Below are 27,440 nucleotides of genomic sequence, written 5' to 3'. Positions count from 1 at the left end.
TACCAGATAGTAATATGATCACACGAAAAAGATCATTGGAAACCACTGGTAACTTTTCAATGACAAAATTCATTGTACGTGCCCTAAGTGTTTGGCGTTATGAGTATTGTCAGTCTTCTAGCAAGTTCTTTCAGTGCATTTGTGATCTACCCATCCATTTTTATTAATGTTGTGATAGTCCCGCACAAAACAGAAACAAACTTAGTTTTGATTAGGGTATGAAAACAAACTCCATAGATGTTGTGCTTTGGCAATTTCTAAAGCAGATACTTGTCGAGACTTGTTGGAGACACCAAGGTTTGACATTTGCGAGTGTGTTTCTCATTTCGCGAACCGATATCGTGTCCTTCATAAATTCTTGCACTCTCAGAAAACAAAAGGTAAAGACAAACGGTAATAAACAGTAAATTGTCACACGGGAATTTTATGGTCATTGTTAAAAGGCATTTAAAACAACAAATACACTTTGTATGAAAGATACATACAAACGATCTTCTTTTGACGAACAAAAGTAAGTCAAGCAAATCGTCATTTTAATATTCCAACGTATGTTATTGGCAAGCAAAAACGACATAATGTATGAATGAATTATGTCACAATGGTAACAGAGGGACACAACTTAAGTTTCGCGTGGGGACACCTTGTTTCATATAAAGGGTTAAATTGTAAACTATGTAGAACAGTGGTCGGCAACCGCCGGGCCGCGGCCCAAAAACGATCCGCAGTAGAATAAAGGTTGCCGACCCCTGATGTAGAATATATCAGAGTCACTTCTAAATCACAATACGCCATAGAAGGCGTTGTAATACCGAATCAGCCAGTCACCCAGCATTTCCTCATGGCAAGGCCCTTTTAGGCTTAAAAATCTCGCGACCTGTCGTGCGTTCAAACCTAACCGCAGGCTAGATGCTCTCGTGCGTTCAAACATACTAGCCTACGGCTTGTTAAATGGGAATTTTTGGTGACCGACTGATTTGGTATAAAGCCTTTGCCTGGTGCACTGTGACTTATATATGAGTGTTTCGTGAGTGATCGCTGGTCTGCATAGACGCTTTAGGCCTGATCCCAGTTATGAATTTACGTTCATCTTAATAGTCACTTCTATCATATATTTTCCTCATTCCATTGCAATTCAAAAAAAGTAATTGTTTGCGCACAAAACATTTCAAGGTTAACGCATAATAGGTTTCATATATTTAGCTTGGATGGCAATTGCTTGAATCAAAACCAAAAGAACCGCTATAGCAAGACGAAAAAAAATGCTGTTATAACGTCAGCTCGCGGGTAAAACGATCAACTGATTGCCATGCAATGATTTTGACAATTAATTCGCTAAAATACAACATGCAATAAAATACAGAGCAATGAGCAGGTTTCCGTGAGCATCACTGTCTTACATGCTCAACAGACAACAAAAAAGACGTTGCTCATTCGGATATTTTGGTAAATTGTCCCGTGATGGGAAATTTCCATTCAATATTTGTAGCAATAACATTTTAACTTAGTTCTCAAATTGATTTAAATGTGAAACAATGATAGTTGATGCTACTGTAAAGTAAATCACAGTACGCCAGGCCCATTGAAGGCGCCATACCGAATCAGCCGGTCACCAAGCATTCACCACCACATGGCAAGGCGTGGGCTAGAAAAGTCTATCCTGCGGTGGGATTCAAACGCACGACAGGAGTCTTTCCGGGACTCTCGCTCTACCAACTGAGCTACGCAGACTCAGTGTAGAATCCGCCGAAAGTCCAATCATAAGCACCGTTGCCTGCCTCGTATGCTGCACATGTCATCTTTGTAGTAGGCGATCGCCAGATTGACCAGTATCAGTTAAGATGAAATGTAAAGTAATTTTTGTTTTATGTTTCACAAGGTTTAAATCCAAGGTTGAGGTTTTCGGATGTTGTACGTCACCAAGTCGAAAATGTGTTCCAACAATTTCTGTTCTTTGAGTATATTGCTATTGTAAAATATACGACTTTCAATGCATAAATGCGTTATCAAGACAATTGCAATTTGTAAAACACAAGTTCTAATAAAGCAACAAAAACATAATGCCGCTACAAACTGGCGCTGAAAGATTTATCACTCCGTTAGTACAGTATCAGTACGTCTGACAGCAACTGCTTATTTACTAAAAAATTGTTTTCAAAATATTATTCTGCACCCACAAGGTGGTTCAAGTTCAACGCGTAATGACCGTGGTTATGTTTATGGTTCGATCCTTATCCATTGTACATGCGCGTCAGTCATAAAGGTAAGGTTGGGATAGGAAAAGTACAATAGAAGTTCGTTTAAAAAGATCCCTTATCTTAATAGAGATTCTACAACAGGCACACTTTCCAAGTAAACATATTGGAAGATTTAAAGATTTTGAAACCGAGTGTGGTTTGGTACTAATGGTATTATTTTATTTGCTTTAATATTTATTTTTGTGTGGTTCGAACCTAGGATGATTTCGATTTCAAATCAGATGTTTCTGAAATATACACAAACGTGATTTGGGAAAAGCTCCACGTCTTTTGTCAAACTCTTTGTGATCAAAATACTTTTGTGTCCGATTTCTCCCGTTGTCATTGTGCTTCAGTTGTCAATCACCGTTAATTTAATGGATTCGTAAAGTAACTTTGTACAAATCAAGTTTGTTCCAGTAATTAAAGTGCACAAAGAAAAGAAACTTTGACAATCTAACATCAGACTAGTTTTGTGGGGACAAATTCCAGCAGTTGTTGCTAATAAGGACAACTGGAATTTCAACTATTATTTGCTGTAACAACTAGCCTTATAGAAGCAACTATATCGACACAACATTATAGCACCGTAAAAGAAAGTGCCAGCGGTCCAGTTTGTGTAAGCGAGGTATTCTCAACCTAGTACTTATCGCATACCACCTGACTACTTTTTGTATCGCTATGTACCACCGGAATTTTGTTTGAATTGTTAACGGGCCTGAAACTAAAACTCGAGCCCGAACCAAAATCGTAGAAGCTCGTCCAGGCCTGAAAGTGAAAGTGAAGAACACAAAATAACCCGAAAAATCTGTGCTGGCAAATGACACAACATGTGCGCAAATATATCTGACAGAACCTGGTCATTTGAACATGAAGCAGATGTCAAACACATATTACATGAAAACTCAGGAAAGAGAAACTATGCCTTTCAAGGTATCGACCTAAAACAATGCCCGTGCTGTGAAACTAATCAGTGGGGATTTTGACGAAGTTATATCACAAAATTTTGCATACATCTTTGTGGTTGACACATGATTTAAAGGTTTTTGTGTTTTTTAAGTCAGTTTTCTCACGTACGAATTGCAGGATTGTTTGCAGGTTGATAACACTTCGCTAGCCAATAATGAAGCGACAACAAACCAAAGCAATCGAGATAGGTTGAGTTGTGTGAAGAATTGACTCTAATGGCCGAATTGAATCCCGTAAACTTGTAACAATAAGTCTTTATTGCAACTGTTTTTGAAATGCTTTTTTGTTTCAAAACATAACCATGAAACGACCAACAAACCCACTGTACTAAGATGTGTTTTGTAATCACGTGAACCATACCTCTCCTTTAAAAATATGACGAAAAAAACTGTGCGACTTGATTTCAAGCACAACAAACTATTTTTCATCACTTGGTATCGTTTTTTTTTTTTACCAAGACGAAATTAATAAAATTATCCTCGCTACATATGTAACATGTTGTCGATGACGAAAAAGGAGTCACCATGTGAACAAGAAACTGGACAAAAAATTGGTCCTTTTGTATAACATATTTAATAATTAGATAGGTGGTGATGTTACATAGATCGTCAACACCGAAACTTCTACTCGAGACAACTAAAACAATGAAAATGTACCAGGTAAAGCCTATTGCCTTGAAAAAAAAAATCTAAATAATTGGGAACATATTCAATTTCTGTACCATAACAATTTAGTAAGATTAAAAAGTTTCGGCACATTAGCGATAAAACAGCAGAAAAGTAGTTTCAATAAGAACTTCGTCGACACTCCATTTTTGTCCTGTTCCGTATCCATCAACTGCCCATGCCGCAAAATCTCCACAATGGGAATAGGCATAGTTGTAACCAGTTGATCCAATGCATACCGGAGCAAGGTCGCTAAAGTCATCATTCAACTTCACACCAGGGCACATAGCTTAAGCGTATCCCATGCTGTTCTTTGACGACAAAGCTCGAAACTGGAAGTCAAAAATGATTACTCAAATGCAAAAAAGACGCAAGTATCAGTCAGCTAGTTTAACAACTCTTGATGAAAGTACGAACTGTCCAATCAGTTTTTTTTTTGTATTTATACTCCCTTACTTGAGTTGGTGTGTAGTTTTTATGGGCACGCAGTTCAAACACTACGCGGAACTAATAACACCAGTTTTGCACTCCAAGCATATTCCATAATTTAACTGTTTCTAAATTCCGCCTCCTAATTACCTGAATATAACCTGGAGTAATGTGTTGCTGAGTGCGGGAAACATAGTGAGGAACAAGGTCATCTATAGAACCAGCATCGTACACAACCGGCTCAATTGGACCGAGATCTTCCGGCCACAAATAAACACCAGACTCCACAGGATACTTGAAAAAGAGAATACAAGTTGCCTTTCTTGCCGAAGGTTTTTGTCTTAAGATCAAAAAGAAAGCGATTTTCTGTGCGATATCGTAGGTATGATTCATTTCTCCAATTCTCCAATGGCGTGTTGTTGGGAACCTATACATCAAAATAAAACATAAATGTAGGTGATTATCTTGAAATGGGTTACCAAACATCTTACATGCCAAATCATCAAGTTTGCGGCGTCGATGTTGTAATAGCCGGGATTTTTGTAATCATCACTTGTCGCCCACTGCACTTCACCGAAAGTGTTCATCTTGGCCCAAGTGTCATCTCTTTTCGGGTAACAAAGGGAGCTTCCTCGTTCACACGACCAGCGATCTCCCTCAGAGCAACGACCAGTACCAATTGGATTATTTTCATGCACACTGGCGATGTGAGTCCATCCGCCACCATCGGTTTCCATGTCGCAGTACGCATGACAGGAATCTCCGTTTGAATCCTTTAACGTGTAAACGCCGCTACTTACCGACCCAGTGGCACAAGCTAACAATTCCTTGCATGATGATTGAGCATCTGTTTGAAAATAACGAGCGTTATTCACAAGCAAAACGTTCTATACAGTTGTATTAAAACGGGCGCGTCAATTATACTTTGATTTTTTGTCACGTGGAAAATTTTCTAGAAGCACGAGTGTTTTTTTTATAGTTAATCTGGACATACGTTTGACATTTTTTTCAAAAATCGAAGCAATAACTCATACGTCTTATGTGTAGTATGAATAATCAACGGAGACACCTAGATCTATCGTGTACCTGCCAAAGACAGGAGCCCGCAACATGAGACAACGAGGAAAACCGAAGAAAAATTCATCACTGGTTCCTTAAAAAGATTCACAACCTAAATCTGCGAAAACAATTCGTAAATGAAAGTTTGATTAAAACTGAAAAAAAACCTGACAAACGCAAGACGTTTTTCGCATCAACAAGGTTGTCAAAGCCATCAATAAAGGTTTTAAACACAGTGCAGTATTCGTAACCTTAACAGCAAATACTTGCTTTCGCCATTGCATTGTTGTCAAATCTGTTTTCCAAAATGGCAATGTTGTTGATTTATATACACGTTCACTGTTTGTCAAAGGGACAATGCCTCATTGTACAGTTTAGATGGATTTTGTTAATCTATGGCATCCGGGCAATAAAAAAGTTTCGCAAACAGACTCTAATGATACACGAAAACTCTTTTAGCCCACTTCTTGCCCCGATATTGGATACTTTTTTACACCCCCAATTAGGCTCTTAAAGTAAAATATCGACATAAAAATGGTTGTAAAATCAGCGGGCTTCGTTTAAGTCCAAACCTCAACCGAATTACAGTTATGGCTTAAACATGTTTTTGACAAAAACCTTTGTAGAATGTACACATTAAGTCGCAAAACAAAGTTGCATGTAAATTTTATAGTTGTTGGTCTCTGAAATGACGCGTAACGAGGCAAATAAATGCTCTTTACGATCTTTTTATTGCCAGTTTTTCACACCAACAGCCGATCGTACAATAAAGTTGTTGCCAAATCCGCACAACCGACTCTTTGTAGAAAGTCAGATAAACCATTCTTGCAACAGCTAAAGGCCATAAGTCGGCCTAATGACTCGCGACAATATGTCAATATGGTCTACAAGCATTCATTGGAAGGTACCGACTTACTTGTATGCAAATGGTATGACTGCTTGTTTTTATTACACAACACATTACGATGCTAACTTATTGCTATTTACGATTTTATAAAGCCCTTTAAACCTTAGAAAAAGTCAACCGCAAGAACACAGGCTTCAGCGTTTTAATAATAGTTCCATTGTGAAAAATCTGATGAACCATTGCGCCAAACAAACCATAAATGATTTATAATTGTTAAATTCCCAATAGTGTGGCTGCGTACGTGCGTGTGAGGTTAAGATGAGCATAAATTTACAACTGGGGTCAGCCCTGAAGCGTTCAGGAGACCAGCGATCGTGAAACACTCTTTAGCACACTAGGCCTTTTAAAGCTGTCATACCGAATCATCTGTTCACCGAGCATTTCCAACGTTGCTACTAAAAGGTTAAAAAATACTACTTCAAAAGTGTTTTTTTTTATATTGTTTTTTACCTGCCGTTGGTGCGGCTTATAAACGGGGGCGGCTTACAATCGATGGAGGCTTATATTTTAATTTTATACCGATATCATTACTACACTCCAATATTTTAATTTATTTGGGTTTCAAAACTTGTATGCATGTACAGATTAAACGTCGATATACGTTCTGTTGGGTACAATTATCAAAGTAACTAACAGATATAAGCTAATAGTTATACCAAAGCATGTAACAACAGAGAAGTGTATTATGAAATAATAGTATCTAAAATTCCAGCGTGCGGCTTACATTATTTTTTTTAACACCTCAACATGCGGCTTATAATCGAGGACGGCTTATAGACGAGGGCGGCTTACAATCGAGTAAATACGGTACCTGCTGATTTTGTTACCTGTGGAAAGTAGTTTTAAAAATCACTTAGGTCTGAAGCGGGTTACGCAAACGCAGCAGAGTAGCCGAAGTCATCTTTATCTTATAATAGTGCAATTCTCCTTGTATTTTATTTGCTAACATGGAAAGGATTCTTTTTTTTACAACATTTGTTCATTAGTTTTGTCCTGGGTTTATTCTGCCGCATGATCGCAGCCGAGCACACGAGCCTGGCGGGTTACACCATGTTGCATATGATGGTGGTTGAACCCACACAAGATTCATATAGTCCATAAGTATATGGTTTAATTTCACAAAAACGAAGTTATACAGACTTAATAAATGTATTTTTTTTTTAAAAACTATCGTGCGGTTCTCCAAAAAGTAATGCTTATACAAAACTAATATTTTCAGGTCTCATATGTGTGCATTTTTTGTGGGCGAAATGTTTTTTCAATTTCTTTTGCAGTTTACACAAATAAAATGAATAATTTCAACCCATGCAATTCAAAACGACAAGTACAATCTTTTCAAGCAGTGTCACATCATTAAGTGAATTGATGCAAAATATGTAAGGGCTAAAGTTTGTGCACAGTAAAACATTTTCAAAAAAATGGCAGATGTTTTTGCACACGTATGACTGTGTAAATCCACCTTGAACTTTTCCTGGCACGCTTGGATCAGTAATTGCAATTCTATCCTCATCTCCTGCAATCTCCAAAAGCTGTGAGCGGTTGTATTGATTCCTTTTGTTGGACCGAACAAAGCGAACTAGTGTCTGAAATGACAATTTTGTTTTTCTCTGCAAGCAATGTTAAGTTCAACTTTTAAATATTATTAGTAACTTTAAGAGAGAAGCAGCCTAATGGTGTACTTAAGGTACAATTTTAGGTACATTGCTAGTATATTTCCTTGCTTGTATTTCGTTGGTACATGCCAGAGTTAGCGTCTACATAGAATGTCGAAGTAAACAACCATAAATATTAACCTAAAGGTAACAAAAGTGCAAAATAAGAAAAAAAATGTAAAAATGATTAAACAAGGTAATCATTATTATCAACGAATAAAGCATTGTGCAAATTTTATTTCTTACACTGCTTATACACAGTATGTTCTGTATCATGCCTTTATTCTTACCACTACACCAATATCTCGTAACTTTTGCGCCGGCATTATTACGTCATCGCTTGATGCAGTATCAGTGACGACATAAACCATGTCCATGTGGTCACTTCGGAGACGACCATGGTTATTGAAAACGTTGAAAGCATATTCTAATGCAGCTCCGATGTTCACCAAACCGTCGTCTAAACGAAGATTGAGTGATACAAAAGTGTCAACAAAACCGGTAAATTGAATGTACGACAAACGTGCTAATGAACATGTGAAAACACGTTAAGCATGGCGAGCTGTGACGAGTCAAATTTTTAATTTCTAGCATAACTGGCACAGAACTGACGATATTTGTTTTTTAAATGCTGGAATGTTCAACACTTATTGCTATCATATACCGATTGTTTTTTACAGGATTTGTTTACTAACCAGTTTTTGCGAATTTCTTCTCACTTGTTCCAAAAATTTCGCCTGATCGATGTCGTGTATGGTATCATTGAAATTGATCGCGTTTTCAGTGTGAACTCTGCCGCTAAACGGAATACGTGCTATTCTCATCGAGTCTGGCCCAGTGTGGTATGTTCTGTAAATGAACATACGCTGCACTTAACGGGTTGATTACAATATACAAAAAATCTAATTGCTCTTTATATTGTTAAAATATTCGTTTTGTTTTTGCTTAACAAGAGAGAAAACAAAGCTAATCCGTGTTTACAATGAAAGGGTTTGTTTAGACCAAAGTTTCTTCTTATCCTAAAAAACATCATTAGGACACAAAAACCAAGAACTATAGTTACTCAAAAGTTGGCTTCACAAGAATATCAACCCATTTCTGCCATGTCGGTTCGTCGCTTGCATGTACTAATACCATGTAGTCAACAGGAACATACGGAGGACATGGTCCTGAAAAATAAAAGCGCCGGTTTTGTTTTTCTTATAAGCTACTGCAATACTCATAATTATTAATTATTAATTATATCTTTGTTGGCTGACTTGCGCAGCATTGCTTTGGTTGACTCCACTGTCCGTTACGAAGACATCGAGATGTCTTAGCTTCTGGTGTGGGTTGAATCGAGAATCCATCACTGGTGCAAGTAAACTCACAAACTGAACCAGGATTGTTGGAATCACTGCATTTCACTTCTCCATTCTTAAAAGTTCTGGAAATCGGGGGACATTTTGCATTTGCTGTAAAATCAAAGAAACAAAATCTACTTTTCTTGCTATTCTCATCCGTTCTGTAGAGTTCGTAGGCAATGTTTTCTTTTAAAATAAAGATTGAATCTTTTTTCTTCAGCACATATACATGATTTGTATGCTCAAATTATATACCTAACCTTCGCAAGTGTTATGTTTATTGCACATCGAAGTTTCGCAATAACAAGTGCAGGTAGATGAACTCTGATCCGAATTGCATTGATGCTGTGAAATTCGTGTCCCAATGAAGTTCTTAAGTAAAAAAATCATATAAACTTTATGAGTTACCAGTTTTCGCCAACATGAACCAAAATAGATAAGGGGGCAATTGATAATCAAAAGCCCACTATTTTTATGCTTATAGCATTTAATGGTATCGCCAGTAGTCGAAACGTTGAAGTTAAAGACTTGTCATCTACCTGCTATTTATTTTGACATAATCTTTTTCAAGTATTAAAACTAACTCCCGTTTTATTTCCATTCTTACAAGAAACAAAAGCAAAAAATAATCATTTCGTTGTAACTTTTGATCCAAGCTTATATATAAATCAATTTTAACGCACTCAAACAAATAAAACACCTGCGGTTCATTTGCTTCACCCGCATTTCGCTGTTTACATCCTTTCCAAATCGTACTTTTACCTTTTTCACGACATACAACAGTTGAGCAACTGGCCTGCATCGAATACGTCACGGTTTAATTCAACAAAGTATTGTCCTAGTAACACAGGACACAAAACATATTTTCATATTTTAAATGCTCTCGCTGGTTTATATTTACCTGGTTTTTAGGGCATACAACCATCAACCCGTTGACCATACACTCTTGTATATTTGTGGCATGATCACAACATTTCAAAGCTGCAAAAGGGTGCAACCATAAAATATTTACTGCAATCTGCCAAAACACATGCCCATTTATTAAAGTCCCAATATTGAATTTATCTTGTTCATTTGAAACAACTTATAATTATTCTTACACATACTGTAGCCTATATTTGGATCAGTGAAGTGTTTACGAAAATAATGACGTACATCTTTGTTGTTATAATATTATTGATTCCCACTAAGCTCTAGTTGTTACATCGCCTTGTACATATGTTTATGTTTTCTGTGTTTCCCGCCAGTAGTCTTGATTCCTGTGTATGACGCAGTGTTGTGCCACCTGCAACATTGTTTGTCACACTATCGGTGATTGTGATGTCACAAGTTTGGCATTGTTGTTTGGTATCACGTCTTGTAAGCGAGACCGCCTCGTGTTTATTAGTGACTGGAACTTACAGCGTCTGCATGCGTTTTTTAACTGGTCAATTATGTTTGTTTTTTGTGTAACGAACAGGAAAATTATGCTGTTTAGAAACTGAATCGTCCAATGTTTGACTTGAATATTTAGTGATCGGTAAGCATATGTTAAACCTTGTTATTAACCTTTTGGATTTGAATTTATGTGAAACCTGTATTCAGACGTGAATTCCGCCGTCGTCCAACCCGTGTTATTCTAAACCGAACTGTGTTATTCCGGTAAGATTATTGTTGCTTAAAGTTTGCCGTCCGTCACTAGTGTGATTAAGTGATGTTTATGTGTGATGTTATTAGATGCTGTGTTTACACACCTTCTACTGATCGCTTGCATTTAAACGACTCCAGTCCTCTAATAGTTTGGTAAGCGTAAATGTCATTGAAATTCGACTTCTGTTGCCTTGTCTTAATTTGAACATTTTTTGTAGAAACCACCTTTTGACCCCTTGTACTCGCCGTGCTGCCATACTCTCGAGCGCCATCTTTCGGCTATATTGTAAAATAAAAGAGTTCGTTATATAGCTGCTGGCGTCTTGGAGTTTGAGCGCAAGGAAAGGCGCGTTAAAGACAATTTTAGGAACACAAGCGATCGCCCCTGTTGTGCTGTCTGGAGGCGCATGGAGTCACGCCTTCCGATAATTAAAGACACCGCAACACTAGTATTGAATTTTACAAAATTTTCTTTCTCAATTATTTACCTTTCGAATATTGTAGTATCGAAGCAAGTACAAGAACTGCAAAGTGATTCCACATTTTTCATTTTTTTCTGCTGAAAACCAACACCAAACAAAGCACAGTCTTATTTCTGGGGTATTGGACTCAATAACATGTGCAGCAACGATATTATTATTTATCGCCTCGGGGTTATCTTACTCATTTGTGGTGTGATTTTCGCAATTTAGGTAGGCTTTGGTCCAACCGCAGGCAGCAACCACTTCCCGTCCGTATGAACTAAAAGCCATAAAAACTCCTGAAATTGTTCAAGAAATATGACAGAACATAATATTTGAATAGACGCAAGCCAACGTTATTTAGATCAATAATATTTTAACTAAACACCTCTACCTTAAAAAGTAGTAAGACTAATTTCAGCAAAAATGTTTTCAAAAAATCAATCATAAGCTTATGAGATGCTAACACAGATATACGAAAACGTAATTTTTACAGCAATTGTTTGACGACGAGTCTTTCTTAACCTTCAGATACGCAAGTTGAGTGAATTCAATTCAATTTGTGCTAAGAAACGCAATTATAAACAGATCGGTTTCAATTAACCATGGGCAACTACATTACATCTTTCAGCTGAAACTTTTTCAAGTACCAGATTTTTTTACAGAACTGATATTAAAAATAAAGCACATTTTTGGGTTAAAAGGGGTTCAGTTGAATTGTGCCATTACATATGCAGACGCCTACATACTCATTGTGTCCTACGTAAAACTATTTTTATAAGATGTATTTATTGAATGCCGAAACTTCAGGTTTGTACTAATTTTAATTTGTGGAAAAAATGTTTTGAAACACATTCCGTGGAAGCAATGCAACAAGCACAATATCCAACAACAACGTAATATTAAACTACAAACTATTAAAACATAGTATAACAGCGTAGCATGTTCTCCTGACGAAGGATTTAAAAACGTCATACAAATTTAATCGAACCAGCTTAATAGAAAAATCGTTTAAATGTTCAATTTGACGTTTTATGTTTGTAATTAGAACAGTAATTGACAGGACCGCCATTTTATTAAATTGGAAAATAAAGGCATGTGGCCCTCTTTCTGCGTGTTAATCCAGTCTTTGTTACAGTATCAGATACATACAGATCCCCTACTACGTAGCTGACATGTGCAGCATACGGGACAGGCAACAGTGCTTCTGATTCAACTTTCGGCGCATTCTCGGGTAAGTCTGCCTAGCTCGGTTGGTAGAGCTCGAGTCCCGAAAAGACTCCTGTCGTGAGTTCGAATCCCACCGCAGGCTAGATTTTTCTAGCCTATATGCCTTGCCACTTGGTGGTAGATGCTTGGTCACCGGCTGATTCGGTGAGGCGCCTTCAATGGGCATGACGTACTGTGATTTCGATACATAGGCTTTTACTGCGTTAAAAACGGAGGTCCCAAACAAATTAGCAACAGTACATATGTACTACAGCACCGATGCCAACGTGCAGTATTACAATTTTACATTATATGCATGTGTTTTAGGCAGCTATTAAAGTCTAACATTTCACAGTCACTGTTTTTTATCTTCGAATATCTCAGTTGTTGTCGATGGTGTTGATGTAGAAAAAATTATTTATACTTCCTTTTAATCAGTCATTCGTTGTAAGAATTTTCTGTGAAATCCCAGAGTGGAATGTTTAGACATTGCCTTTCAATTCAACTAAAGCATTGTAATGTGGTTGTTAAATAAGTGGAAAACAAGATGTTCACATTTAACTTTTGTCCTTGAACCAGTTTTGGGCAAACCGCGAAGTTTTTTTTTCTTCTAGTCGAAGCAAGTAAAATATCAGCGTTCGCAAAACTGAAAGATAAGTAATTAAAGATCGCGGATTCTTGAAGGAGATGAGGGATCTATGAAGTACCTCAAGGATGCTGATTCCATGAGCTGTTCGACACATGCTTTGTCAGTTGTATTACGCTTGTCGATAACCTGTGCATAACCTAGTTTAGGGGTTTGGCTGAGCCGCATCAATTTTCCAATTATCTTGACACATAGAGCTGAATTATTTAAAAGCAGTTAAACAGAGGTAGGGGTATGAGCTGATTTTGAAAAGTTTAAGTTCTTGGGCCAAGTTGTAACGTTTGTTTTGATGTAATTGTTATTAAACCCAACCCAATAGTCTCAACCGTCACCATTTTTACAGGATTATTCTTTTAAATAGGCCAAGTGCTCTTTGCACCATCTATCCCTGTTTAACATTTTTTTAGCTGACGTAAGGTATGGTGTCGGGCGTCGAAAAAATATCCAGTCAACTGTGGTACTGCTTGAGTGATGCATGGTATATACTACGTTCAGATATAGGGGCTTGACTCAAAACTGCTTGTGGAAAACACTAACGAATTTGAACTTACAAATTTAATAAACCTAAAAATCAAATTCTAACAGTCTTGGCAGAAATGCCGACATTTTTACTACAATGCATCGAAAATGTGACGACGGCCATCATACAAATTGTTCAAATTTAAATACATTTGCGTTGCTACAACAAAGCTTGTTTGATATCCGCTATTTAAAAACATTGCGAAAAAAGATAAAACAATAAAATATAAAAATCACAGAACAAACAGCAATTTGGAAAACAAACTAAAATAGCGATTTTCTACACAGCGTAATCCAAATACACAACAACCGCTACAAACAACCTCTAAACTGTGATCATTAAACGCCAGAGTACAGATTGTGTAAAATGCATTACTTGCATTACAATCTGCAAAAACACGCTGTTATGAGAAGCAAAAGCGCAAAATGTTGTTTTTTTCTCAAATTTCTCAAAATCAGATATTATCGAACGACTATTTGAAATCGACTTTTTCTGCAAAAAATAATGTTTGTGGAATAAATGCACGATTTTGTTAAAAAAACAAAGAAATCACACTAGACAGTTTATTTTTTAACAAATCTGTTGTTTTAAACACATTTTGTAGAATTATTGTGATAAACATGCACGAAACTATGTGTAGTTTATGTACAACAACGAATAACACCGTCAAATGGCTACCTATTCATGATGTCCCAAATCACATCGTCAGGTAGTCCTAATAAACGTCTAGTGCCTTGGTAAGTCGGTTTGGTGGCTTCTGCAGAGATTTGCGTACAATGTCTTAGTCTGATTAATTTTTCTGCATTATTTTTGTAGTCTGTTGCTGTGCTGTAAACTTGCTTCGCCATTCCGAGATATTTTTTGCTTTCAATGGTCCGTAGTTCTTTATGGTACATTGCTCCCAGCATTTCATAGCATGTTCCGAATATTTTGTGCTTTTGTGCGTCTTGTTTCAAATCTCGCTTTATAATGTTGATGGCCTCAAATAAAGTATCCTTTTCGCTTAAGTCAGAGAGTCTGGATTGAACTTTTGCAATACTTATCATCGATGAAACTACAGCAAGACATTTTTTTGAAGGGTGATCAAACGTCAGATTGCGCAGTTTCTCCAAAACGGATTGCATTAGTGGAACCACAAACTGTTTGGCAAAATTTTCTAGATAGTTTTGTTCCTCCATCATCAATTCAGTCTTATTTGAAATGGCTTTTATTATCTTTTTAAGTTTTACTGCAGTGGCATCTTCGGAATGTGCTGCAATATAGTAAAACAGAATGGCTTCATAGTTTTTGTTTTGTTTAGCTTTGTTATCAGCAAAATGTTGTATTTCATCTGTAGTAACTGTCGGAAGAAATGTATTAAACAGCGTAAGTAGCGCTTCACTTATTTCAGAAGCTTCTTTGTATCGTTTGACTCTCAGCAAAACTAAATAATAATTGACCAAAAACGGTGCGTCTCGCAAGTTGGTTCCCAACTGATACTTTTCCTCCAAAGCCTCATAGAGGTCAACATCTTTAGCTTTTTCTCGAAGTTTCAGCAATTTTAAATCTGACAAAAACAATTCAAAGAATGAAATTGCTGCTTCGTGCAAACAAAGAAAATACTCATGCCGCGCATCTTACTGCCATTTGTCCTATTTTGACCGGTGTATAATATGGAACAAACGTTAGGCACTTCACCTCAAGCGTGAAGAGCGGTAACTATTGTCATTGCCCGCCTTGGTGAAGGAAATACCTTTTACAATTAGTCAGAAACTTACACAACAAACAAACTGCGCTCTTGCGCCACTATGCGGTTCAACATACTGCCGTACTCCGTCGTGTTCAAATGTTTTTATGTTACAATGACACCAGTCAATCTTTTAAATAGCTATAAAGATAAATAACTTAAAAAGATAAGGCCGAAATTAACATTGTTTATCTTTGGTGTTAATTACTCCCCACCACGTGTTTACAAAAGCGTATCAGTTACAAGCATTCTCTCTCTCTCATTTTTCTTGTTTCGCATGTTGCTACTTGCTAGTATGGTAGTTTGCATCATAGCATTTAGTGTTCAACTTTAAAAGACATAGGGTTGAAGTCATTTTGCCTGTTTTACATTTTTAACTCCATTATTTTGATTTTTACTAAGTTACATGTTTTCTATTTGTACACAAACTAACAATGTCTGTTTTATACAGTAAAAAAAATATACCTCTGTTATTTTTAAGAAACGATGAGTATGACCAACTGCATATAAACGTAATAGTTAGCATAGTTTTTACCTCTGTCTTCAAAAACTTTACGTAAGCTTATTGTGTCAGAAGGGTTGACTTCACTTTTTTGCAGGACTGATTTGAAGATGATTGCTACAAAAATACACAGGTTTAAGACGAACAGTCAGATGACTACAAGTGAAATTTTATATATCGGATGTAATATTTGCAAAAATGCTATTTTAAGTAATAACCTGTATACCCTTACCACCGTCGGTTTAAATTAGTGATGTACCGAATCGTTTTTTTTTACCGAAATCGCTTTAAATTTCGATTCGGCCGAAACCGAATATTCGGCGGTTTTGCCGAATAAATTCGGCCGAATCAACCGAATCATTTATGACGTCACGCGAAGTCACACGCTACGCGTTTAACCTGAAAAAATGTTTATGTACCAGGCAATTAGTGCAGAATAGTTGTGTTTCGTCCTTATTTCAGTTCTGTAGGGTTTAAAATTGCCTCAAACACGATTGGCAACCTGCCAATGAATTACTAATTTTTTTGACCACAGTGGGAAAAACGATAATGCGTCGAAAAAGACAAAAATTGAAGCGATTTTGGTTATGTTTGGGCTTTTGAAAGTTTTGAAAGATTGCGTGGTGCCTTACTAAGGCAAAAAGGCACGTTTAACGCTTTAAATTTGTGTTCGTAAAAGATTCGGTTTCGGCCGAATCGCAACAAAATATTCGGCCGAAACCGAATCTTTGCAAAAATGACCGATTCGGCCGAATAAGTTCGGCAAACCGAATATTCGGTACATCTCTAGTTTAAATCAATTTAATATTTGACCTCACCCTGTTTCTTAGGACGCTGTGCGCTTTTGAGAAGGGCCTTTGCTGCGAAACAAAACAAAACGAACTCAAATACAAACAGTTTTGTTATAAAGTCAAAATATGTGAATGATACCTTTTCGCTTCATGCCTTTATTTGCCGCTGTTTTCTGCAAACGTTTAGTTGTTAGCACATACAAACCACCTGCGTTTTGTTTGCTAAACTGACCTGAAATTGGTGTTGTTCGGGCCTTGGATTTGGCATCGTATTCTTATCCAACAAGATATCTGAAATTATACGTTTTTTGTAAATAGCTAGAGTGGTGACTTTTGCTATGAAGTAAAGTGTTCACGTCTTTATCTGAATCTCAAAATATATTCTGAAACTGTTTAAGTAAACCACCACACTACAGTACCTTCTTTCTTTATGTTCAAATCGCAAATTGGGATGCTTGAAGTGTGGTGCATCTATAATGTACAATACAATGTCAAAGCCAGCAACAGAGTTTCCATTCAAGCCATTCACCAATGCGTAAGTATTAATTGAATTTTCGAGTTTAAACAAACGTTATATATGGAATAGTGTTTATTTAGTCATATTACCTTTTACCTGTTGCAAGTGGCCCGTTTTTGTTTATAACATATAAAAAAAATATTTGATTTGTTGTGTTAAACCAGGTGTTCAGCCGCAGAGACAAGTTTTTTCCGTCGTAAATATGGATGTTAAAATATATGTACTGGCGGCGGTGACGTCAATAAACTCGTTTGCTATATTTAAATACAATTGCCAGAAGAGCTCTATAAACTTAAAATTGTTTCTGGCAAAAAAGCTTAAATATCTTTACCTGAAACAGTTGATCCGACTGTTCCACGACTTGTTGCCACTGATGCTGATCAAGACGAACATAATCGAAGGAAAGAAGCTCCAACGAATCAATCAAAGTTTCATCACTTTTGCGCAACATCTCATTGACATTTCTTAAGATTTCGCCGCTGAATAACGCTGATAATGAATCTTGACTGAACTTCTCATTTTCAGACATCAGTGTTAAAACTATGCTGCCCCCGTTTACGGCGGTAATAATGGAATGGAAAGCACCTAAACATTCTTTGAATGCCTCAAGGAGGCTGGACGGAATGTTTCTTATCACTTCGCCCAATGCTGCAAAGTTAGCAGCCGTTCCGGCGGCCTTCAATTTGTAACTCGCTCTTCTTTCGGTGATACCTCCAGATTCGGTTTTGGTAAAGTCTTCTCGTTTAATTTCTATTGATGACGACACTTCACGCGATTTTTCTTTCTTGGCCACTTGGTCAGCAATGCTGTTAAAAACTGATGTGTCCTGCAAAAAACATCAGAACAGTTGTTAACAGGCTGCCTTGTGCGAAAATCTAAAAATAACTTAGTTCATTTATAGTCATAACTTAGCAATAAATTGTTTTATCAAACCTGCTTTCCATACGATTTACGCTCACGGTAATCGTCGTAGGTAATGTTGAAGTTTCTGATCAATTTTTCCAAACTAAGCGTCGAGAAAGAAATGTCAAGTCCCCTGTCCTTTAACGCATCATTGATGTCGTGTCGTGTGTGAGGATTGAAAATAAGACCAACGTCTACGTCCAGTAAAGTATCCACGATTTCTACAACCACGTAATCGTCGGAATAGTCCACCACGTACGCCAGAGATGTCGGAAAAAATACGTCTAATTGAGTCAGAAGACATTCTGTGAATTTTTCCCCTTTCGGTTGATTGCTACTCGACGACGCCTCGGCTTCATTTTCGACAAACAAAGATGCAAGACCCTCACAATATAGCTTAATATCGAAGAATGTCACATAAAGTTGCCTCTTGACGTTTTTATTGGATGGCACTTCACTCATAATTGTAGTTCGGTTACAGTGGGTTAATTATTCCTGTCAAAGAAAGTACAATTCGATATGTTTACCAAAAATGTGTTTGCTTCCACTGCTGAGAGTTGTAACACATGTTAGCAGGTGCGTCAACGTCAAAGAGGTGTGGCGAAAAGGAAAGAAACCTAACCAAAAACCTAAAAGCGTTCTGACGTCATGTTTCCATTCAGTGCATCACAGGCACTTTGTTCCTGCTTCACAGGACGTTACGATAACTTTTAGTTCAACAAAGTATGCATTTGTTGCAAAGTCACATATCATTTTCTTTTAATTATTGTAACCTACATTGAACCAGATGTGTCAACGAGTTTATAATCGTGGAATTAAAATATTGCAAATCACTGGGTATGATGTTACTTATCACATGATATTATGACTTTAAATTGGGGGTTCTATTTTTTACCATTAATAATTTGAAAGAAAAAAAACAACTAACAAACAAAAGTTGAGGCCTCATGAAAATGTTTCCAGGCGCCCACTTGCCCTCGGTCAGAAGCTTGTTGCTGTGAGTGTCATGTTTGTTGGTTTTTGTTTTCTCTTTTGAGAACTGATGCGGACGAAACTAAAATGGTATCAAATATCTCACCGACGCCGCTTCTCATTTACCATGCCTGAAGGTTGGTGCAATAAGGGTTTAGGAAACTAATACCGGGGTTCATCGTTTTACTATTTTACAAAAAACGAATTTGGATATTTTGTACCGGTCTGTATTCCTTAAACATTTTATTGATCAATTATTTATGACATCGTTTCACATGTAGCAAGCTCGTTTAAACTCTAATTAAATTTCTTTCGTTATTTAACATTAAAGATAAAAAAACTCAAAAAGCCATGCTGTATATATTATATATATGCATATATTGCTTGATCAACCGAAATCTATGAAATATCTGTATTTTCAGTACAACTTATTTAATTGTTTTAAAATGTGAAGATGCATCTCTTTTTCAGTGATCAAAACTTACGGATCAAACAAAATCACAAGCTGCCGGTATACATTAACTCAGTGGTCGGCAACGGCTGGTCCGTCCGCGAAAAGTTCGTTACCGGACCGCTTAGTTTTCAGTTTAAATGCTTTAAAACCTTTTCCCCTTGCATCCCGGGGATGATAACATAATTTAAGCGGTTTCATAGCTAACGGTCCGCAGTTCAAAAAAGGTTGACGACCCCTGCTTAACTCACTTGGTTAACATACGTTTGTCACTAAAAACTCCAGCGCCCAAATAATGCGTGGAAATCAGTACATAACAAATGTTTAGCCTTGGTTGACAAAATATTGATCATGCGTATCCTTACATACATAAGGCATTTGATACAACGCATGAAATTAAAAAATGGACCAACGTATGTACATTGCAGGATGATTGGGTTGAATAATGATTAAATATGCTGCATTGTAAACTTTTAAAAATAGTAAATTTTGAAACTTCGATAGCTTTTACGGTAAAAATCAGCTTAGTGATTTTTTTAAGGTCTGCTGAGGGTGCAAAATGTACATACGTTAGCCTACACGTCATCTGAAAGACAAAGCTCGCGGTTTTGAAAACGACACAAACATATACAAAACACAAGTCTGCACCCACACTAGTGGACAGCTGTCAAAATCGTCAAAAAGATGCAGCTTGTAGGTATAGGTTATTCTGTACAATTTTTCTACTGTCCGATTTGTTAACAAGGTTTCGATTTATCAATAGATTTCGAGGTCATAAGTGTTTATTTTAAGCGTTTATTTAAAGTAAGCACATTTTTCAATTTCTAATAACATGCGTTCGTTGCACCAGCTTTTAACACAAGATCACAAACTGAGCTTTTCAAAAGTACTAAGTACACCTTCGCTGTGACAGTATGTCACTTTACTTTACATGGCTCAAGTTACGCAGATTAAATTACTTAATAAAACAGGTCCCTACAAATGTGCATCTCATACTAGCGCCTTTGTCAAATACCAGATAGTAATATGATCACACGAAAAGGGTCATGGGAAACCACTAATAACTTTTCAATGACAAACTTCATTGTACGTGTCCTCAGTTTTTGGCGTTGTGAGTATTGTAAGTCTATGCTAGAAAGTTGTTTCAGTGCGTTTGTTATCTACCTATCCATTTTATTAATGTTGTGATAGTCCCGCACAAAACAGAAACAAACTTAGTTTTGATTAGGGTATGAAAACAATCTCCATAGATACTGTGCTTTGCGGAAATTTCTAAAGCAACTTGTCTAGACTTGTCTAGACTGGAAACGCCAAGGTTCGACATTTGGGAGTGTGTTTCTCATTTTCGCGAACCGATATCATGTCCTTCTTATTTCCTTTTAGTTCTTGTACTCTCAGAAAACAAAAGGTAAAAAACAAATATTTAACAGTAAATTGTTACAAGGCAATTTTATGATCTAAAATACCGAACAAGCGGTTCGTCCACCAGGTAGCATATTTAATAAATCTGTCGTTCAACCGGTGTAATTCTAAACAAAATACTAGTTTTTGTTGTTTTTTTCAAGAACTTGTATTTTTAATGACGTTTCGTCTACCATAACAAAGCTTCTTCAGAGCAATAAATGGTATAAATGCACAAACTCAGTGGGATATGATGAAATAATTAAACTGGAACAAGAACAAAGGCTTTCCGTGAAGAGTTGCGTGCTCCACAATATGACACTGCCCGATATTTGGTAGGGAAGTCGGTCGAAAAATGTCGCGCAAAACTGGGCTAAGGTTCTTGCCATCATTGCGATTTATAACAATCGAATTTGAATTTATGAGGCAGCTTTCGAAGACCAACCATTTCGACCAATTTGGTTCCAGTTTCAAAGTTTGGGTCTTGTTCCAATTAATGTGGTGGTCACATTCCAAAACTTGTTTGCATAAGGCGGACATTTTAATTTCCATGTTTTTGACTGCCACTTTGTGCTCTTTGAGGCGTGAATTTGATTACGCTTGGTTTGTTCAATGTAATTCATATCGCAATCACGGCAAGGCACCTAGTAAACAATTCCTGTACGGCGTTGTGGTATACTGGCATCTTTTGGTTTTGGTAGCAACTGCCTTAATTGTTTTAAGAGGTTTCATTGCCACTTTTACCCCAGCATCGATCAGGATTCGTTTTAGGCGCTCAGATACACCCTGGACGTACGTTAAGCAAGTGAAATTTAAACTGTCTGTTTTGTGAGGTGGTTGTGTTATGCGTATTGTATTGCAAATTACGCGGGAAACCGTTGTTCCTCAACACGCGTGCAATGTTCTTTCATTTGTGTTTGTGAATAGCCTATCCCTGATGTGTGTTTTGGCTCTGTTGTAAAGCGTTTTGGCGACCGTACGTTTCATGTGTTCCATAGTGTGATTAGCGAGAATTGCTGAAATAGGTGAGCCCATAGGTGTGCCAAAGATTTGTTTGTATATTGTTTCTATGTAAGTAAAAACTGTTGCGTTAAGGCAAATCTGTAAAGCTGTTTCTATGTGTGAGAGATCTAGCCCGGTGTGTTCGTGTAGTGTTGTGTTCAAGTTTGTCCAGAGTGACCGAGAGCGCCCAATGATTGAATACGGACGTAAAAAAACTGACAACAAAGGTCGTAAAGGGTTATTAGCTTTGTTGGGTAAACTGTGAAATTTTGGAAGTAATCGTTCCGTGCTCATGAGGTGTCGGTATTTTTGGTCGGCGAGGTAGTTGTCCGTGCGCAGTTTCCAAATGAACTTGTTTCAATATCCAAAAATAATTCTGTCATAACGTTAGCCAACAGGTAAACGATTAACTGATTACCACACAAAGATTTTAACAAATAATACACTAAAATACAACAATCAATAAATCTAAAAAATCGGTACTTAGTAAAAGAGGTACATAATTCTAAAAGTGTAATTAATCCATTAATTGATGCCTTGTTAATACAACCGTTCTGTTTAACTACGTTACGAGAAATGCAATTCTTTAACATTGGGTCTTCATTACCAAATGCAAGCTCATTTTACGATCTGTCAAATCAAAAATCATATAAAAAAACAGCCACATTCCAGTGAGTAAATTTTTTTTTTTTTATTACTTTATAAACTGCTCGAAAACTATAATTATAGTAATAAATGGAGTATAACATAAACTTTTTGTGCTGAACATGTTATAAACGTTATATTCTGGAAATGACATGACAAAATACCACAGTCAATAGTAAATACAACTATTTAATGTAGGGCTTGTGGTTATGGTGAGAAGATAGTTACACTAATATGGTTCGGGTTGGTGGCGCAAGAGACCATGGCTAGTCATCGTAAAAGACTGAGGTTTAACGTTAATTAGATTGGCATAATTGATTGTATTTTAGACAAACAACGTTAACGGCTCGGATTAAGTTTTTAGTGGTAAACTCGACTCTTTAGTTTTAACACTTTTTAATTAAATAGACTAAGCAAATATAAAAGTTCAAAAATAATTTTAAAAAAATCCATTGTGAACTGCAACAAATTGTAGGTTATATGTAACACAAATTTTGCATGTTATATTTACATAGTCTTCATTGTAATCTAAAGAATGCATTACCAAAAATTAACTTCATGATGGTGCTCGCGCTTTACAATTTTGAACGCACAACTTTCAATTCTGCTCATGCAAAATTAGTTTGACATATTTCTTTTCATTTTCATTAGTAAAAAAGGTGGCAGTAGGTATTTTGCATGTGGTTGTAATTTGTCTATAGTACTGTTATAAAATGTCTTTCTTTAGTGTCATGTTAACCTCAAATAGTTGTTTTTCGTTTGTGGAACTAATTAAACGTTACGAAACGCGTAGTCACTCGAAAAGGACTTCAGGTGAGAAAAAAGAGCTCGTATCTAAAAATCGAGATATTATCGTAAGTGCTCAGGTGGACACGGTGTTTTTTTTTATTTCTCGGGACACTTCAAATCCAATTTCTTATGAACTGTGTTAGAGCTGGTATAAAACAAAACTCTTGATTTTCGAAAAAAAACATGCCCGAGTCAGAACGAAAAAACCTAGTTAATCATGAAGACGTTATACCCACTCGGGTATTTTGGCAAATCGTCACGCGATGGCAAATTTCCATGCAATATTTTAGCAATAACATTTTAACTTAGTTTCCAATTTCATTTAAATGTAAAATAATGATAGTAGACGCTACAATAAAGTAATTTTTATTTTATGTTTCACGAGGTTTGAATCCAGGGTTGAGGTGTTCGGATGCTGTACGTCAACTGGTCAAAAATGTATGCTATAACATTATCTGTTCTTCCAGTAGATTGTTATTGTAAAGTAAAACCGATTTTTGACGTTCAATGCAAAATGGCTTTATTAGGATAACTGCAATTTGAGGAACACTAGGTTCTAGAGAAGCAACAAAAACATAGTGCGGTTACAAACTGACGCTGGAAGATTTATCACTCCGTTATAGTACAGTACGTCTGACAGCAACAGCGTATTTGCTGAAAATCTGTTTTCAAAATATTATTCTACACCCACAAGGTGGTTCAAGTTTAACGCGTAACGTCCGTCGTTATAGTTATTGTTCCTTATCCATTGTACAGGCGTGTCAATCATGAAGGTAACGTTTGCATAGAAAAAGTATAATAGAAGGTTGTTTGAAACAGTTGCCTTATCTAAACAGGGGTTCTACAAAAGGCACACTTTCCAAGTAAACATGTTGGGTATTGCAGACAGAAGCTTGGATAATTTTAAAACGGAGAGTCGTTTGGTACTAATGGCAGTTATTTTTCGTTCCATATTCTTTCATGTTTACTTTTACGTGGTTCGAACCCAGGATGATTTCGATTTCAAACCCGATGTTTTCTGTCACTATATAGACCGAATGGCTAAAAAAAGTCTCCTTTTTTGCAATTTGCAGACGTATACGCGACAATTGTTTGTGGTGTTAGGCAGGTTGCTTTAACTTAGCAATACTATGTAGTTATTTGCACACTACGTTTGATCTCAATGCAGCTAGAGAAAGTCAGTCACGATTATTCCGTTTGCAAACTTTCTCCAATTTGTTTTTGTTGTGCGCTTGGGCTTCAGTTTCTAGCCAAGAGTTTCAGATGCCTACTTGACTGAGCATAGCGAACACAGGACAGTGTTAAAACGGTTTGATTTTCAAAATGCAAGTATTTGCCCCATATCACTTGCCTTAAGAAGTAACGATTGTAAACAGTTGTTTTATGTTACACATGCATTAAAAATAATGGAGTGCAAATATTCCCTCTTTTCACTGCTACAGTTTTCGGAGACAAAATGCCATTTGACAAATTTTCTCGAAAATTAGTTAAAAAACAGTTGTGTTGTATATGAGCAGAACAAATATACCCCAACGAGTGACAAAAGGCCAAATTTATCGAACGTTTATGCCAATCACCACCATCAGTCAGGAGTATGTGTTGCAAATTGTTCGTAAGATCTCAAAAATCCCCATGACTTCATACAAAAGGTATTTTGAAATACAACGTAACTTAAGTTTCCCAACTCAAATATACACGAACGTGATTTGGTGAAAAGCCCCACGTCTTTTGTCAAACTCTTTGTGATCAAAATACTTTTGTGTCCGATTTCTCCCATTGGCATTGTGCGTCAGTTGTCAGCCATCAAAACAAACTTTGTACAAACAAGCTCATGTCAGTTATTAAAATGTGGAAAGAACAGGCACTTTGTCAATTTTACATTTGGCTGTTATAATTAGTCCCTTATGCGAAGGTAACATTGAGGTGTGTGGTCCAAAAGAGGACTGGGGGATTTAAAACGTCGACACTGTTGTGCATTGCAGCTGCAACCCTATAGATTTGTGATGACATTTTTTTCCTAGAATCCAATTTAAAGACAATATCAGTCTATCGCATGATACAATAAAATGGCTGATAAAAACGAAAGACAGGAATTATTTACACAGTTTTTGAAAGAAAATCCAGTACTTGATCAGTTGTGCGACAATGAATTCTTCCAAGAAGTCACTGCGTATGTGGTTTGTAAACTGCCAAACAATGATTTTACTACCCAAACCGAAATATTAACGGTCCTGCTTGAGATCATGCAGAAAGATATTTTCTCAAATTTAGAACACATCATGGCATTTGCATGGGATTTAGTTTTAGCCAAGGATCTATCATTGCCAATTCCAGCATCTGGCAAGTGCAGAAAGCTTGACAATTTTTGCGAACAATACCAAGATGATTCGGCAGGTTTCAAAATATCAATTCTCAAATCAAATCCACCTACATTTCGAAACAACGAATGGAAACAATACTTTGCCGCGCTCTACGCACTTCAAATGCTGCCAATCAACGAGTTTCAAATATTGATGGAGCATCTAGTTTCTCTGTGCCAAAATCAGGATACTATAACTGACAAAGAAGAAAGGGGATTTTATAGATTCTTATTCGGGCTACTAAATCCTAAACTTTCGCCAATTGTCGCCAATATCACAAAAAGCCACAAAGAGCAAAAACGAATAAAAGTGGATACCATTATTTCTTGTTTACATCAAGAACAGATCAGTATGTGTTTTCTGTGTGAACTGGAGTTCGAGACACAAAACCACCAATTTACAGAAAACTTAGTCAAAGTACTTCCTGACAACATAGATGTCAAAGAAGGCTGTTCTAAAATTGTTTCAGCCTCGGCCTTGGCAGGTATTTTATCATTATTGAAAGTCTCAGAAAAGAAACACACAATTTCGTTTGTTAACTGCAATTTGGTAAGTTTTTGTTTGGGATAACCTAATAAAAATAACCCCACATTTTTTGTTTTTGGCCACAGGACAAACCAGCTACTTTGATTTTAATCCAGATTTTGCATTATGTCAGTCAACTTGTTCTTGACAATTGTCCTTTGGAGGTCAATCTTATTCAAATTCTTGCAAACGGAATTTCTAACCTTCCAAAATCAGTAGGAAAATGACGTACTCCATCTTTGTTGAGTGTGTTGCCATTATCAAATCTTATCTCCTTTTTTCTAGTTGCGGAACATTACATTCAAACAGATCGATATATCCGAGCACCTAAACTTGATAGAAATATGTTTGTTTAACATCCAAGAACTCGGATTAATTTGTTGTGGAATTGCCACTAATGGTTGTAAAATCCTCGCTTCTGCAATTATCAAACTACCATACAAGGTAAGGAAACAAAACAGATTGTTGTACAGTTTTGGGGAGTAGGCCTTCATGCGTTGCTTTTAGATCAAACTTGATTTGTATGGAAATGCCATCGACGACGTTGGAGTAGAATATTTGTCAAATTGCTTAAGTAACTTGGAAAGACTGTGTTTAATGGTTAATGCAGTGACAGCATGTGGGGCAGAGCATTTGACCACTGCTTTGAAGAAGCTTGCACACCCAGTAAGTTTAGTAGAAATCTTTCATTGATATTGTTGTGCGAAAACAATCTCCAGTACATATTGTTACGGAATTATTTCGGCAGCTTTGGGAATACGGCTAAAAGACCTTTCAAGTGGCGATGTTAAATCCCAATCGATCTGTTTATGTCTAATTCTATACACCTTAAACCAAAACTGCCTCCCTAATTCGGAAACGGCCCGAACCCTGCAATAACGGCTCACCACTAAGCCAAAGAGAGACCACAAAGTGGTTTCACTAATGGGCGCCTTGTTTAAATAAAACGATAAAAAGCATTCGCATATAACAACTCCGAATTCGACAAGTTCCACTACAAGTCAACGCCAGCAAATACACGACACAAAAGTACACAGGGCTACTCGCACGGCGCCCAGAGGAAGACTCACCATGCTTCCTTCTCAAGCACGTTTTACCACACCAATCACGTTGATTAACAAATCACGTGATTC

At 36.8% G+C, this 27,440-nt stretch overlaps 2 protein-coding genes and 1 long non-coding RNA gene across 5 annotated transcripts in view; 2 read left to right on the top strand and 1 right to left on the bottom strand.

Annotated features, from left to right (window-relative positions):
• Positions 1–27,440, top strand: part of LOC145227840 (protein LTV1 homolog) — a 46,836-nt gene that overhangs the window by 4,223 nt on the left and 15,173 nt on the right. The window lies entirely within an intron of this gene.
• Positions 7,530–9,806, bottom strand: LOC145230061 (uncharacterized). 3 transcript variants are annotated; one of them, XM_080095428.1, is made up of 5 exons: positions 9,519–9,806; positions 8,979–9,369; positions 8,611–8,764; positions 8,206–8,375; positions 7,530–7,846 (listed from the first exon to the last, which is right to left on the bottom strand). In XM_080095428.1, exons 4-5 carry the CDS (start codon positions 8,290–8,292, stop codon positions 7,562–7,564), a joined length of 372 nt encoding a protein of 123 aa, XP_079951554.1. In that variant the 5' UTR covers positions 8,293–8,375; positions 8,611–8,764; positions 8,979–9,369; positions 9,519–9,806; the 3' UTR covers positions 7,530–7,561. The 3 variants fall into 2 exon arrangements, with proteins under 3 accessions (XP_079951554.1, XP_079951556.1, XP_079951555.1); XM_080095429.1 differs by lacking the exon at positions 9,519–9,806 and having other exon boundaries at positions 8,979–9,382.
• On the top strand, positions 10,459–11,002 carry LOC145229924 (uncharacterized). Its single transcript, XR_013860513.1, has 2 exons — positions 10,459–10,777; positions 10,843–11,002. It is a non-coding gene; the product is annotated as an uncharacterized LOC145229924 (long non-coding RNA).

Source organism: Phallusia mammillata, chromosome 5, assembly GCF_965637545.1.
Source record: "Phallusia mammillata chromosome 5, kaPhaMamm4.hap1.1, whole genome shotgun sequence".
Taxonomy (NCBI): domain Eukaryota; kingdom Metazoa; phylum Chordata; class Ascidiacea; order Phlebobranchia; family Ascidiidae; genus Phallusia; species Phallusia mammillata.
Note: the sequence above shows the minus strand (reverse complement) of the source record. Positions and strands in the feature narration are given on the sequence as shown.

Coding starts and splice junctions, on each gene's coding strand:
- LOC145230061 (XM_080095428.1), bottom strand. CDS start 8,292: ATGGACATGGTTTATGTCGTCACTGATACTGCATCAAGCGATGACGTA. Junction 7,847..8,205: donor TACGAGATATTGGTGTAGTG/GTAAGAATAAAG, acceptor TTGTCATTTCAG/ACACTAGTTCGCTTTGTTCG.